The sequence below is a fragment of the Metopolophium dirhodum genome, chromosome 1, assembly GCF_019925205.1.
Source record: "Metopolophium dirhodum isolate CAU chromosome 1, ASM1992520v1, whole genome shotgun sequence".
Lineage (NCBI taxonomy): Eukaryota > Metazoa > Arthropoda > Insecta > Hemiptera > Aphididae > Metopolophium > Metopolophium dirhodum.
This window is the reverse complement of record NC_083560.1, coordinates 12,891,912-12,908,256: the sequence shown is the minus strand read 5'-3', so window position 1 is coordinate 12,908,256 and position 16,345 is coordinate 12,891,912. Positions and strand designations below refer to the sequence as shown.

General features: G+C 30.9%; 1 protein-coding gene across 1 annotated transcript; it reads right to left on the bottom strand.

Annotated features, from left to right (window-relative positions):
• Positions 1 to 9,293: 9,293 nt before the first annotated feature.
• LOC132953741 (uncharacterized) lies at positions 9,294 to 9,825 on the bottom strand. Its single transcript, XM_061026098.1, has 2 exons — positions 9,521 to 9,825; positions 9,294 to 9,426 (listed from the first exon to the last, which is right to left on the bottom strand). Exons 1-2 carry the CDS (start codon positions 9,823 to 9,825, stop codon positions 9,294 to 9,296), a joined length of 438 nt encoding a protein of 145 aa, XP_060882081.1.
• Positions 9,826 to 16,345: the final 6,520 nt, after the last annotated feature.

Genomic DNA, 16,345 nt, shown 5'->3' with positions numbered 1-16,345 from the left:
AAAAACCTTGACCAATTACGATAAATTCGTACATACACAATTTCAATTATTTTATATCATATTTAATAATTCAATATTTTCTTATTAATTTCTCATGTTAAACATTTTTTTTTTTTTTGTAACGATTAGTTATAATAATATATTACTATTATTATTATTATTATTATTATTATAATATTATTTTTTAACTATAAGTTTATAAAATGTTAAATTTTTATAGCTAAAGATTGAAAATTTAAAACAGGCTACAACGTAAATAGATTATTTTATAACCGAAAAATCTAAAAATATAATAGACAGTTTTATTTTATAGTTATTTTATGTTCACATTTTTACGAGATTACATACTAAGTAACTTATAGTAGTTTAAACCTATTTTGCTAGATTTTCATTTAACGAGGTAAATATCCAAAACTGGAGAATGGATTTTGTTGTTTGGGGAGTTGTTTCGCGGTTGCCCCTCCCTTGGATTTTTCTGGGTTGATTATCATATATTATTATTGATGATTTTAATGTTCTAAAAACTAAAAATTGCCCTAACAATTGTAAATAGTGCACTACATTATTTTTATCTTAAATATCAAAGATATAAATTCTTATGTACATTTTAAACATTAATATGATTGTAGAAAACTTTTACAGACAGAAATTATCATTTAGACTAATTATTTAATCTGAAAATTAACTATTTTATTTCTGTACCTATAGCTTTAGAGTTAAGGTCATATATTTATTATAAAAATCATATAAAAACAAGTGTAAATTTAAAAATACAATTTAAAATTTATATTTAGAAATACTTCAAAATGTTCTAAAAATCTTTAAATGGAAAAATGACCTTAAATTCAAAATCTTCAAAAAGTTTTATGTACGCATTATAATCCCAAACTCAATTATCACAGTTGTAATATAAAATATCGCAAAATAAACTTTTTTTTTACAGAGAGATTTTTATTACACTTGATTCAGAGTCAGGACTAAGAAGGTTGATTTTATAGATTATGAGATGTAGTGATGGGACCAAGTCAATACAGCAGTGTCAACAATGTTTTTATTTTTTTTATAAAAAAATTAAATGTTCATAGACGGCATACCTACAATAACTACAACTTTTCAAGTCAATGACTAAATGGGCTAGAAATATTTAATTTTATAAATTACCTAAAATTATAAAACCAACCGTATCATTTTATCTATTAAAAATAATGTATTTGATTATTTAAAATAATTTAATTAAAATGAATGCTGTTAGATTAAGTTTTAACTAACTATGTACGTATGATTCATAAATATTTTTACGATCCTTGTCTATATGAAAGGAAATATGTTACAATAATACTTTATAACTAATAGGATAGTGAGACAAAAATGTAAAAAGGAATATGTTTTGCCCTCCCCTTGACAAATTCCTGCTGACGCCCTGGCACATGGAAGCATAATATTTTTTTAAAACCATTGATCTATACAATGTATAAACATGAAATATATGCTCACAATGCAAAGAAAATATGTCGTTTAGTAAAATGTAGGTACTAATTGATAAAAATAAATAATAATTAATTCTTAAATTTAAAATAAATCAAAAAATTATTTTTTAAAGAATATTTTTAATACTAATTTTTAACAGTTTATTAAATTTAGGTTTACTGTATAATAGGTACTCAAATACTTTTTAAAAGTATTTTTATACAATAATGTTTGACTGTTTATAAGCAAACACATTGTATTATTCCTCACTGTAATACACAGAGATAATAATATAATACATTTCATTTTAATACATTTTATAGTTCAATAATTTTTACTAATAATATAGATACTATAATTTTATTCTACAGATAACGGATTAACAGATTAACGGTCGGTGCGAGAATGCAATGTTACCGTTCGAATGGTGTAAAAACTAGCATATTATATTATACTTTATAATATACCAGCAGTTTTCATACTTTTAATTTTTGCTTACCACCTACACAGTTTGAACATTTTCATGTAACACTTGAACAAATAACGTTTTTTTTGCTTTTCAATGAGCCATATCATGAACCTTCCGCGTAATGATGAAAATGTATATTTAAATTTTTGAAACAAAAATATAATTATATATAGATAACTAGCTGACCCGGCAAACGTTGTTTTGCCATATAAATAATTTCCTAGTAATTTCTAGTGTAGACTAAAAATAGCTTACTTATTGGAAGTATGTATCTATGTTAGAATGTGTATATTGTATGTATGTAAGAATATGGTATATGCGTGAAATAAGCATGGAGCGCTGTGAACGATGAGGGAATATAAAAATAACAAAAGGCAAACATTATTTTTAAGTTATTATAATTTATTCCGTAAAATTATATATCATTAATTAAACAATTACGACAGTAACACTATTAAACAATATCAATCTCTTAATGCTATAGCGTGAACAATATTTTTTGTTAGTCCATCATTAGCTAACACAAACAAACTGGATGGTGTAGTAAACCATGTTTACTCGTATAGTTGACGTTTCCTGGTATTAGGTATTTTTACATATTATTTTGTCCTTTGGCCTTTTTGATTAGGAAACGCGTATTCATGGATACTGGGAAAAACGGAATATAAAATATTACATTAATTATAAATGTTTTTGTAACTAGTGCTTATTCATGAATATTCGGCGTAAACAACTCCTATGCATGTATTTTAGTGAGCCTATCCGGTGGCTTTGTCGGGGTCACGCCACGGATAAGAGGTCATGTGTATATAAGGGTACTAAATTAGTACATAGATTTAGAATTACTTTTTACTAGCTTACTGCACGTAGTTCTCAGGTACCGAGCGTAAACTCTGCCTACAAATTTTAAGTGCAAATGTATTTTACTTTGTGACTATTTTATTTTACTTTTTTTTATTAAACTTACTGTTTAACTTATAATACAATCGTGAATTTATTTACTATTTCCAAACATACCTTTGTGACTCTACCAACTTATCAACAACAGGACATCGAAGCACGTCATTAAATAATTAAAGTGTACAAGTGTAGCACGAGAGTACTACATACGTAACTTTTTGGTGTCAGGTGTGGGGTTACACTAAGTGAAAATTTTGATTTATCAAAAAGTAACTTGGGAACTCACTGACGAACTTCGAAAACCACGTTCTTGATATACTACGAACACTACATCAGAAACCCAATTATTTATAATTGGTCTACGCGCCAGCAGTTTCGTAGCTAGATCGTCGAGCCACTTCGAGTATCAATTTTTGCAGTCAGGATCAGACCAGGCAACCAAACCAGAGTTTTTTTTGGATCAACGCATACAGCGACACAGAGGAGGTTTCCAATTCATTTCAACGAGGACCAGACCAATACTCACTTTACTAACATGAACACTGTGTAAGTTATTTTTTAAAGTAGTATCTTAATTTTATGTCTGACAGTCCGCGTAATAATTGGCAAATCGTTGCATATAACCCTGTTAATTTACGTATAACTATGGCCGCCACTACTTTAGGTCTTGAAACCGCTATTAGGCAGGCACCTTCTTTCTCAGGGGGCACAGATAGTCAACTTTCCATTTTTATAACGAAATGTGAATTTCTTTTCGGTAACGTAACCGAAACCGTTAAACCACCATTATTACAGGCAATTTTAGCCAACATTGAGGGGGGTGCGCATGAATACATTAAATATCACGAATTTAATACGTGGGAACAATTAAAAAGTCATTTGAAAACAATATATCAACCTTCGCATTCTATTAATTACTTGCAAAAACAATTGACATCTATGCGACAACGTAATGACGAAAACATACAAGCTTTCGCAAATCGCATTCAACAAACTTACCACCAACTCACTAGAGCGCTTACAGAAGGGAAAACAGCACCTGAATCACGAGTAATAGCTGAAACCATGCTAACTTCAGCGCTTGTCGTTTTTATGGAAGGCATAAATCCTTCTATTCGTCTTATTCTAGAAGCGCGAAATATTACGTCATACGAGGAGGCAGTGAGAATAGCGACGGAGAAGGAAAATGTAGGCGAGAAAAACGATAGCACAAAATTTAACCGGCCGTTTTATAAAGGCAATTCTAATAAATCGCATATTAAATGTAATCGATGTAGCAAAATAGGTCACTACGCTAATGAGTGTAGGTCAAGCGCGCCGAGCACTTCAAGTTTTAGGAATCCGATAAATAATCGCATAGAGATAAAAACTGAGCGGACAGGAAACATTAAATTTTGCAAGTATTGTAAAAAACCTAATCACGATATTTCCGAGTGTAGGAAACGAATTTTTAATGAAAATAAAAAAAAACAAGGTCAGGCGGATAACCAAAACAAAACGGTGGGTGAACTAAAAAGTATACGGGTAATTACCTCACAGATGGAAGAGGAACATATAGTAATCAACGCGAACACTTTTTCATCGGGAAATCTCAAATTTTTAATAGACTCAGGAGCCGAAATGAATATTATTAAACTATCAGCTTTGAAAGACCATGTAGTCGTGAACGAGTCAGATAGGAAAAATATTAAAGGTATCAGTTCTACAATTATTAACACATTAGGTTCGATCGTAATTCCTATTGAAATTAACGACGCAACTTTTATTACTAAATTCGATATTGTAAAAGACGTTTTTCCGATACCCGGTAGCGGCATAATTGGTCGCACATTTCTAAAAGAGAACAAAGCCATACTAGATATGAACAAAGAAGTATTACTATTACCAGAACATGGGTGGGAACGACCGTTAATAATACCACCACGAAGTAACTGTGTTATGTTAGTTAAAAACATAGAAAATATTGAGTGTACGGAAATAACTATAGCAAAACAGGATTTAAACGACGATGTAATAATCGCAAACAGTGTAAGTCCGGTGAACAAAAATACTTTAATCAGCAACGTAATAAACATTTCAGAACAACCGTATCTTATCGAGGAACTGACCTCACGTAATATTGACTGGGAGCCGTATTACGAAAATATTCGATTAGTTGAAAATAATCTAAACGAGAATAAAATTAAGCAATTATCAACATTGATTAAAACAGAACACTTAAATAACGAAGAAAGAGACAATTTATTTGAAATTATTAATAACTATTCTGATTTATTCTATGTTGAGGGGGAACCGTTAAGCGCCACAGATGTAGTAACGCATAAAATTAATACACCGCGCTGCGTAAAACCGATTAACATACGACCTTATAGGTTACCGTGGGCATATCAACAGGAAATCGAAAAACAAGTAGTCGAAATGAAACAAGACAATATAATACGCAATTCCACTTCACCTTTTAACTTTCCCTTGGTAGTAGTCAAGAAAAAAGAAACAGACCAGGAGGGGAAACAGAAACTGAGGATTTGTGTTGATTTTCGTAAATTAAATGAAATGACCGAAAATGAAGCTTATAGTCTACCAAATCTACTCGAAATTTTAGAATCCCTAGGGTCATCAAAGTACTTTTCTACTCTGGACCTCAAGGCAGGTTACCACCAAATTAAGATTGACGAAACCGACATTCATAAAACCGCGTTTTCTACGAAATCGGGGCATTATGAATACGTACGTATGCCTTTTGGGTTAAGTTCCGCTCCAGCCACATTTACGAGGGCAATGAAAGCAGTCTTGATGGGGTTAGAAGAGATGTGTACTGCATATCTCGATGACATAGTGGTACACGGTTCAAGTCTTAGGGACCATCAGGAAAAATTAATCCGAGTTTTTGATAGATTACGAGTACATAATTTAAAATTACAACCGCAGAAATGCAATTTTCTAAGAAAAGAAGTAGTCTATCTCGGGCATGTAATTAACGAAACGGGGGTGTCCCCGGATCCAAAGAAAATTCAGTGCATAAAAGAATACCCACGACCTAAAACCGCGAAAGAGATAAAATCCTTTTTAGGACTATTAAACTATTATAGACGTTTCGTAGACAATTTTGCGAAAATTGCAAAACCATTGACCGCGTTACTTAAGAAAAATGTACTTTTTAACTGGACTGATAAATGTGAGCACGCATTTTGTGAACTTAAAAATATACTTATGAGCCCACCTTTATTAATTTATCCAGACTGGGAAAAAGGGAATTTTAACCTAACCACGGACGCAAGTCAATTCGCAATTGGGGCCGTCCTCTCGCAGGGCACAGTCCCTAATGACCAACCTATAGCATACGCTAGTCGTACTTTGAATAAGGCCGAAATTAATTACAGCGTAATTCAGAAAGAATTACTCGCAATAATATGGGCAGTAAAATATTTTAGACCATATCTCTACGGTCAAAAATTTAATATTATTACGGATCACCGACCTTTAACTTTTTTATTCGGCATTAAAGACGTTTCATCGCAACTCATGCGATGGCGACTACAATTATCGGAATACGACTACAATATAATATATAGGGCAGGTACTGAAAACGCGAATGCAGACTGTTTATCACGCATACATGTAGTGCAAACCAATGACATAATTAATTCCGAATATAATGATTTTCTAATTGCGGAAACAACACCTATAATTAATTCTAAAATAATTGATGTTAACGGTAGTATAAAAGATGCCGATGCGAACACTAATTTATTTTTACCAATTTCGAATGATATGGTAATCACCCATCCGGCAATTAGACAGATTGTAGAGAAATACAATCTCGACCTTCCAAAGTTCAACGAACACGAGAGCAGTTTATTGATTAATAATCTAGCGCGTACTATAATATTTTATAAATTAAAAGAAACGCATATTACTCCATTAACGGAACAACTAATTTTTAATACATTTACGGTAATGAAACAAATTTGTCTAACCAATAAAATTAATACTTGTTCAACGATCAGACTAGAAGGGGTAACAACCATGACCAGTTTTGAGCGAACCCGGTCTATGATTCGATTTATTTTTAAAGGGACCGATATAACTGTTAGCATTTATAAAGAACAAAATTTTACGGAAAGTGAAAAGCAACAAATTATTTATGAATATCATAACTCTCCTTTGGGCGGACATTCCGGGGTTTCTCGAACAGTAAAACGTTTAAAACTTAATTATCAATGGAAAAATCTGAAAAAATCAGTGAAACAATACATAGCGAGCTGTGAAGTATGTCAAAAAACGAAAACACATTTAAAAACCAAACAACCAATGCTTATAACGTCCACCGTTACAAAATCATTCGAACGTATCTGTTTAGACATAGTAGGACCTTTACCACAGACCAGTTTAGGAAACCAATATATGCTGACCATGCAGGACGAACTTACTCGTTACGCGATAGCCGTAGCACTAAGCGCCACTGACGCGCAAACGGTAGCTCAGGCATTCGTAGAATGTTTCGTCTGTATATACGGAATACCGGATTCCATTCTTACCGACTGTGGGACAAATTTTTTATCCGATGTGTTCAAACAAATGTGTAAACTATTGGACATCGAAAAATCCAAATCCACTCCTTGGCACCCTCAAACGAACGGTTTTTTAGAACGTTCACACCGTACATTAAAAAATTATCTTAGGAGTTTTGTAGACAAAGACAATGAATGGGACAAATTGTTGTGTTACGCTACATTTTGTTACAACAGCACTGTACATACGTCAACTGATTATACACCTTATGAACTTGTTTTCGGGCATAAGCCTAATATTCCGGCGGTACTATCGAGGAGGGTCGAACCCCAATATAATTACGACAACTATGTGTTTGATTTTAAACGAAATATGCAACAGGCACACGAAATAGCACGGAATAATTTAATCAATAAAAAACAAGACAATAAACGTTACTACGACAAAACTATTAACCCATTGACTTTACACGTAGGTGATAAAGTTCTAATTAAAGAACAACATAAAAAAAATACACTAAGTCTTAATTGGTCGGGACCTTACGAAGTAATCATGGTCCATGATAATGAAAACGTTACAATAAAGAAAGGTCGACGTGATTATCGAATACACGTTAATAATGTAAAAATTTTTCATGATTAACGTATATATATATATATATAAAAAAAAAAAAAAAAAAAAAAAAATATATAATAATAAATAAATAAATAACTATAATAATAATACGCATATTTTTAACTATAAGTTTATTTTTATTTTTAGACATTTTACGTATATGAACTTACTTTTAACAAAATATATGACAGAAATCGACATATTATCGTCGATCATTGAAAACGCTAAGTTAGGACAGATACATCCGTATTTAATAGGAACATACGAACTACTAGGGCAATTTCAAGACATTAGGCTTTCTTTACCTATCGGGACAGATTTTCCCTACGCATTATCAATCGGAACTGTTAATGATATAGTAAGACTGTCAGATATTAAAATATACTACTCTAATAATAACATAGTGTTTATCATAACAATTCCATTAATATATCAAAACAATTTTATTTTATATAACTTAATACCTAAGCCTTATTGTCAAAATATTATAAATTGTATGTATATTGCACCTAGTCATAAGTTTTTAGCGATAAGTAAAAATAAGGAACATTATGTAGCATACGACGAATTTCACTATAGTCAATGTAAACATGCTAGGGGTTTCCTTTCTTTGTCCAGAAATCCAAGCGCTACATCCTAGAAATCTCCGACCGATTTGCGAGGTTCAACTTTTACAAGACCCAAGGGACATACCAGACACATTGCTATCCGACACTTAAGAATATGTATTGATTGGAACCTACGGCTCCAATTTTACAGGGGAGGCATGTAGTAAACCATGTTTACTCGTATAGTTGACGTTTCCTGGTATTAGGTATTTTTACATATTATTTTGTCCTTTGGCCTTTTTGATTAGGAAACGCGTATTCATGGATACTGGGAAAAACGGAATATAAAATATTACATTAATTATAAATGTTTTTGTAACTAGTGCTTATTCATGAATATTCGGCGTAAACAACTCCTATGCATGTATTTTAGTGAGCCTATCCGGTGGCTTTGTCGGGGTCACGCCACGGATAAGAGGTCATGTGTATATAAGGGTACTAAATTAGTACATAGATTTAGAATTACTTTTTACTAGCTTACTGCACGTAGTTCTCAGGTACCGAGCGTAAACTCTGCCTACAAATTTTAAGTGCAAATGTATTTTACTTTGTGACTATTTTATTTTACTTTATTTTATTAAACTTACTGTTTAACTTATAATACAATCGTGAATTTATTTACTATTTCCAAACATACCTTTGTGACTCTACCAACTTATCAACAACAGGACATCGAAGCACGTCATTAAATAATTAAAGTGTACAAGTGTAGCACGAGAGTACTACAATGGTTTACCCACTCGAGAGCACACCACGTATAATTGTCCGTGTGAAAAACATGGTGTTCTCAAATCTAATCCACAAACAGACATCGTTTGACCTTGGGATTTGTTGATAGTCATTGCAAATGCCAATCTAATCGGAAACTGAATACGTTTGAATTGAATTGGCACATTAGTAGGTATAATAGGAATCCGTGGTATGAGTATATTCAATATCGGGCTCATACTGGAATGCTAGACGCGGTAATGAATCAGATATAAATGCTCGATGTACCTGTTGTCGTTGTTGATCATTTGTTCTTCGTCTTTTGACTGTGAAGCGGGGTGATTGTCGTTGTTTTAATCTTCTGACTTCATTGCGTTCAGCTCGTGTATCTTCTGGCTCTTCTTGATGCAATTGCGCCATTCTGACACGTGCATCAGTATTTTGTTGCTGGATTTGTTCTTTTGTGCTTTCGGATCTGTTATTTCGCAAGTTTCGAGCTTTACTTGTACTGCGGCTCAAATCAGCCCCTTTGCGTTTTCTTGGCATTGCTCACTGTACAAAACATCTAATATATAAAATTCTCGTGTCACAGTTTTCGTTGCCATACATATTGTTTATACATCAAGTGTAGTAACGTTGACAATTGTACATAATGTATGTTTTGTACGGTGAACAATGCCAATAAAACGCGAAGGGGCAGATTAAAAGGAAAAATGATTAAATTACTAAAATGGCTATTAAATAATAAGGGTTGATCGTAGAAGGGTGACAATTGAGGATTGTATGTATTTTTGTATGTTGCATCTATTATTTTTTTTTTTTATATATATAACACCAATACCTTAGCAACCATTTATAAACAATTATTTCTACCGTAAATTATCAAAATCCCTGTTTGAGCACTTCTTTTATTTTTTTCTGGACAACCCTTATCACTTAGGGGTATGAAAAATAGATGTTAGCCGATTGTCATACCTACTGAATATGCACAAAAAATTTCATCAAAATCTGTCATGCCATTTCGGAGGAGTATGGCAACGAAAACTGTGACACGAGAATTTTATATATTAGATAATATATTTTTCGGCTGTGTAGAATATTTTTATTTTTAAATTGTATTGGTCTTAAGTCCAGCAACTGAGCCCATTAGCTGAAGGGTGGTACTATGATACTACTATGATAGTATGGTACTAGGATGGTAGGGAACTGACCGAATTTAATTTAATTTATTGTGGCCCGCTTTTGCATTTATACATGTTAATATATGTGTTGTTTTTTTTTTTTTACCTACAGGGTACTCACACTTGCGAAAGCACTGTCTCGTACTTTCGTCTGTTAGACAAAAATATACCTAGGTAGGTACTAAATAACTACCGTTGTTTAACAAAAAAAATCTTACTCGTATACCTAAGTTTACTCAGACAGCACAACAAATAAAAATGTAGATGTCAGGGTTAAATCACATAAAAACACACGAATTAATTATTGTTCTTTTATAAGTACAAAAAGACCACAGATTGTCGTACTTCACTTGTTCAAAAACAATTCGCAGTATTTTCTATACACCATGAAATTTTGAATATATGTTGACTCAATTTGGGCTGTTTACGGACATTGTCAGTTTTCAATTTTTTTAGTTTTTTTTCCACATAAATCGATAATATTTTATTTGTTGTGTAAAAAAGCGTGAAAATTTTTACCACCTTTTTACTATTATATCCGTGAGCAAACAGATATTTAACAATACTGGATATTACTAAGTTTCAACAATTGTTAACTTAAGTTGCATTTAGTTTAGATTTTGTCGAAACAATTTCTCGTAAATATTAAATTTCATACGCCAATTTTGTATCAAGAAAAAAACTTTTTATACATAAATTGTTTAAAAAAAAAACTCTATTCGAATATGTAAAAAAAATTGTACGTTGCCATTTAAAAAAAAAGTTAGTTGTAATGCGCATGCTCGTATCTAAAATGTTAAAAATTTGAAATTTATCTGAATATGTGTATTTAAGTACTATCTGTCATTCAATGCGAAACCCCATTTCAATATAAGGTCATAGAACTGAAATATTTAGTGGTAACTCTTAGCATGAACATACTGTATCCTTGTAATTAAATATTAACAATGTGGTAATTACACTATAATTAGCTTTTAAAAACATATTTTGAAATTGATTATTTCATGAGATTGTAAGGGGCGATTGTCATATTGGTCTGTGTTTTTTTTAGGTAAAATTGATTGACGTGTGCATTGACTTAGCCCGAATAAAAATATACATAAAATTATATTTTTGAAAATCATTTAGCATTACCCAGTGGTTAGGTTAGGTTCGGTTAAAGCGATCACATTGTATTGTCACTATTATTCTGCACACGGTTGCATTATAGCAAAATATTATTATCTGTTATTATTGTGCTTGAAGTAGACAAATAAAGTCACCGGAATCGTAAGTCTTTACTTTATTTCTATTATTGTTTTCGCCCATGAAAATGAACTGTATTATTTGTATTACAGAGAGCACTTATACAATTTGTTTGCTTATTAACAGTGTTGTATAACATACTTTTAAAAAGTATTTGAGTACCTGCCTAGTATTTAATAAACTATTAACAATATTCTCCAAAAAATAATTTTTCTTACGTTTTTCCTATTTAAGTTTTAAATACTATTTATTTTCACTATTAGTAAGTATATAGATTTTAATAATTGAATTATAGGTTTTTTTTTATTATCAAACATCCGCACCAATCCACCTTTGAAAGCATGCATCAAATGCTATTTGTGCAATAGTTTCTACACTAATCGAACAGTAACTTTACATACTTACTCCGACCGTTTATCTGTGGCAGAGGTGAAATTAAAGATGGGTGAGGGTTTGATAGATTTCCCCAGAACCTTAATAACATCGTATACAAGAAAATAAGGCTTTCTTTTATAAACCGTGTAAGTAGCTACCTTCATTATACTATGATACGAACAAAATAAATTTAATATCTATTTAAAATTAATGAAAATTGAAATATAATTAATTATACATAGGTAATAATATATTTTTCTGCCGTGTAGATTTGTTTTTTTTTTTTTGTTTACAAGCCTGAAGTCTGTATACCTAAGTTTATCGAGACGGGCGAGACCGTTTTCGACCAAAAACGTACCCTTCCCTTTTCGGCCGATTCACTTTTCGACCAAAACAAAAAGTTTTGTAATATCATATGTAGAATAAATAATTGATATATAATTTTTGTAAAATAGAATACCCATATATTAACATTTTTTTTTTTATTACGATTATTACGATTTATTATATACGATCGGTGATCGTCGACTGTGATTGTTACTACCATAATATATAGTTATATCAGTATAATATGTAGTATGTACCTGCAAGACTGATCGTTATACGTATTGTAGAGAGTCACTATCTTTCTTAATATTATATTATACACATTACTATTAGACTTAATAATTATTGATAAAAATTGTATATTATTATGTTATTGTTTTTATAAAATATTATGCACAGTGTGACATATTAACACAAAACTAATGTTAATAATATATAGGTATTCTTATATTTTATTTTACAATATTTTATTTGACTCTCCACTCCCTTATACAAATTCATAATTACGCCTACATTCTATGATATAAAACTATTGTTCACATTATTGAATCATAAAATGTATTAAAATGAAATATATGAATAATATAAAACAAAAAAACCTAACTGACTAGAATAGGTATTAAAAAAATATATATCATCAAAATATAATTTATTTACAGTGTAATCAGTATTATGACTAATGACATTCTTGTTTTAACGTACCTATGTAGTGAAGTCAGAATTTGGAGGTCAGACTTAGTTTTAAAGTTTTAGCTAATTGCAATATATAGTATTTTCATACACACCTGGCAGTATATAGTTTTTTTTTAAATTATTTAATTATAAAATATATGAAAATTAACTATATGCTTACAATCCCCATAATACCTATTTATGTCAGTTAGTAAAATGTATATACTAATTGATAAAAATAAATAGTATTAATACTTAAACTTAAAATACATTAGGAAAAATTATTTTTTGAGGAATATTTTAAATACAATTTTTAAACAGTTTATTATATACCAGATATACTGTATAATAATAGGTTCTCAAATACTTTTTAAAAGTATTTTTATACAATAACGTGTCACTTTTAATAAGCAAACACATTGTATTTGTTATCGCCCTAAATAGATAGGGTCACGAAGGGTCACTCGGTAGTCGGTGATGCCCGAGAACGATTTATGTTTTTGACTATGGCCATGTCACCACTAACGTCTAATAATGCATTGGACAGGCAACCATATGTGCCCTCGCCTGATGACTCGCCCCTTGACTGGTAGGCAATTATACGCACGACGAAGACAACAGCGAGGATAGGAAAGACATATCGAAGGAATTCTGATGGTGCTGGCTAGTTATGGGGAGGGGGTCTCAGTGGTCGAATCGGTTTGGTGCAATGACCACAGAGCTCACAAAAACATGGGATTATACTTAAGCTAACTTAACACTACTGACGTCTTGAGATGTGGTGAAGTCACGCTATAGGCAGAAGTCGACCTGGAAGACCCGGGCGGCCTCTCACACAACGTAGGTACCTACGTTGCTGGTGGACTTACGCGGCAACTACTGATGGCACCGACGTTGACATTAACCGACCGCCAAGTTTGACGGCGAGAATAATAATAGAAATAAAGTAAAGACATACGATTTCAGTGTACTTCAAGCAAAATAATAACAGATAATAATGTGCTATAATGCAAGCGGATACAAAAATTAATAATTAGGGTCGCTTTAATAACACACCAACGAAAAAAAGTGCAAAAACAGGCAAAAGATTTGTCGATGCTGGTAGACAATACACAGCCAATACTCGGCCCGATGATTTTGACCAATAAAATATAATAGGTAAGCACGACATCTGCAAATACAATTTACTTATAATTTTTAATACCGAACATATTACTTACATTTTTACACAATTTTACATTTATATAATGAATTTCATACTATGAATAATAATACGAAAATGAAATTAATTTTTGGTGGTTTATGAGAATCGCCTATGGTGTCCAAATATCATATGTATATTTTTATTCAGGCCGAGTTTAGGTTCACATCAATCATTTTTACCTGAAAAAAAAACCCGGGGCTAAGTTTACACCTAAATAACTTTAACCTAAAAAAACACAGATTTTACAATCGCTCCTTACAATCACAAGAAATTGGTGATCAAAATAGGTTTTTAAAAGCTAATTATAGTGTAATTCTTCCCACATTGTTAATATTTAATTACTTATATACAGTGGGATCACGCTAAGAGGTACCAATAAATATATCAGTTCGAAGACCATAAATTGTATTACACACGCAATACAACTAACATTTTTTTAAATGGTAACATCAATTTTTTTTACATATTAGGATAGATTATTTTTTCTCCAAACAATTAATGTACAAAAAGTTTTTATCTAATTACATAATTGGCTTATAAAATTTAATATTTACGAGTCATTTTTTTGGCAAAATCTAAACTAAATTAAACTTGTTGTTACTTATTAATATCCAATATTGTTAAATATCTGTTCGCGCATGGATATAATAGTAAAAAGGTGGGCAAGTGGGTGTTACTCTGCTGTACAGTAGGTACAAAAGTAGGTAACAATTAAAATTGTATTGATAATTATGAAAAAAAAAACTAAAAAAATTTAAAACTGACTATGTCCGTAAACAGCCCAAATTAAGTCAACATATAATCAAAATTGTATGGTGTATAGAAAATGCTAATACAAAAATTGAGTAAAATTGTCATGTATCTACAACAGTTATTCGTTTTTGAATAACAATAAAATAACAATACCGCTACACGAGAAATCGAGTGATTATCCAATATTGTAAAAATATGAATTTCAAACACTAATAAAAATTTAATTTCAATTGCTTGTAAACATCTTTTTGATTGATAAAGATAGACAAACTTATGAATAATCTTGTTATATTTATGAATTCTTAATTTAAAATTGTTTGCTAATTTTCGTGGATTTCCTGTTTTTTGTCAAGTTTGGATCTTTAAATGCTTATTAAAAAAAAACTGTGACTAAGGATTTTTAATTTTTTTCATATGTAATTGTAACAATATAGTAGGAGTCTTACCTAACCAGTCGAACAGTAAATATTACATTCTTACACCGACTGCTAATCTGTGGAATACAATTTTATATATACTTTTTTTTTTTTTTGCAACCTGTATATCATTTGTTGAGTTTAACGCTGGACGGATTAATGACTTCAGTATTAGTATAAATGAGTAATAACACGACAATATGATTATGTATAAGTATAATATATAATAACGTACAACTGGACAATTTAACTGTGACAATATACACACCGTATACGCACTGTACGACGGCGCCTTTGCAAGTGAGTATTAGTAGTATTACATACTCCAAAGGCTCTTTATATATTATACACAACCGAGGTCGTGTTACATCCGTAAAGAAAGTGGGTCGTATACTCGTATAACTAGATACTAAATTGTACACACGTGTCAAGGTTGACTACTAACATTAATTGTATATTTCAACAACATCTGTATTCAAGAAAATTAGACTTTCTTTTATAAACCGTGTAGGTACCTTCATTATATTATGTAATAAGCGAAATCAATTTAATATTTTGAATAAATTCACTTTATAACTATATAACGTTTTTTTTCGCTTACCAAAACTGTATACGTTATTTTACATGCGTTGAATTTTATTTTATTCGTAGCTACGAAATTATGATATAATATTAGCACGATTATTTTTTATATTATTATATTAATATCAAATAAACCAAATAATATTTAATGTCAATAATAATGCATTCAATTTAAAAGGAGATTTACTTATAGCGTACTACCAAATGATGAAGAATTATATTAAAATGTATGAAAATGAAATATAATTATATATAATATTATATTATTCTGCTGTCTAGAATCTTATTTATTGTTGCTCGCTTTTGCGTTA

Coding starts and splice junctions, on each gene's coding strand:
- LOC132953741 (XM_061026098.1), bottom strand. CDS start 9,825: ATGCCAAGAAAACGCAAAGGGGCTGATTTGAGCCGCAGTACAAGTAAA. Junction 9,427..9,520: donor TTACCGCGTCTAGCATTCCA/GTATGAGCCCGA, acceptor GTTTCCGATTAG/ATTGGCATTTGCAATGACTA.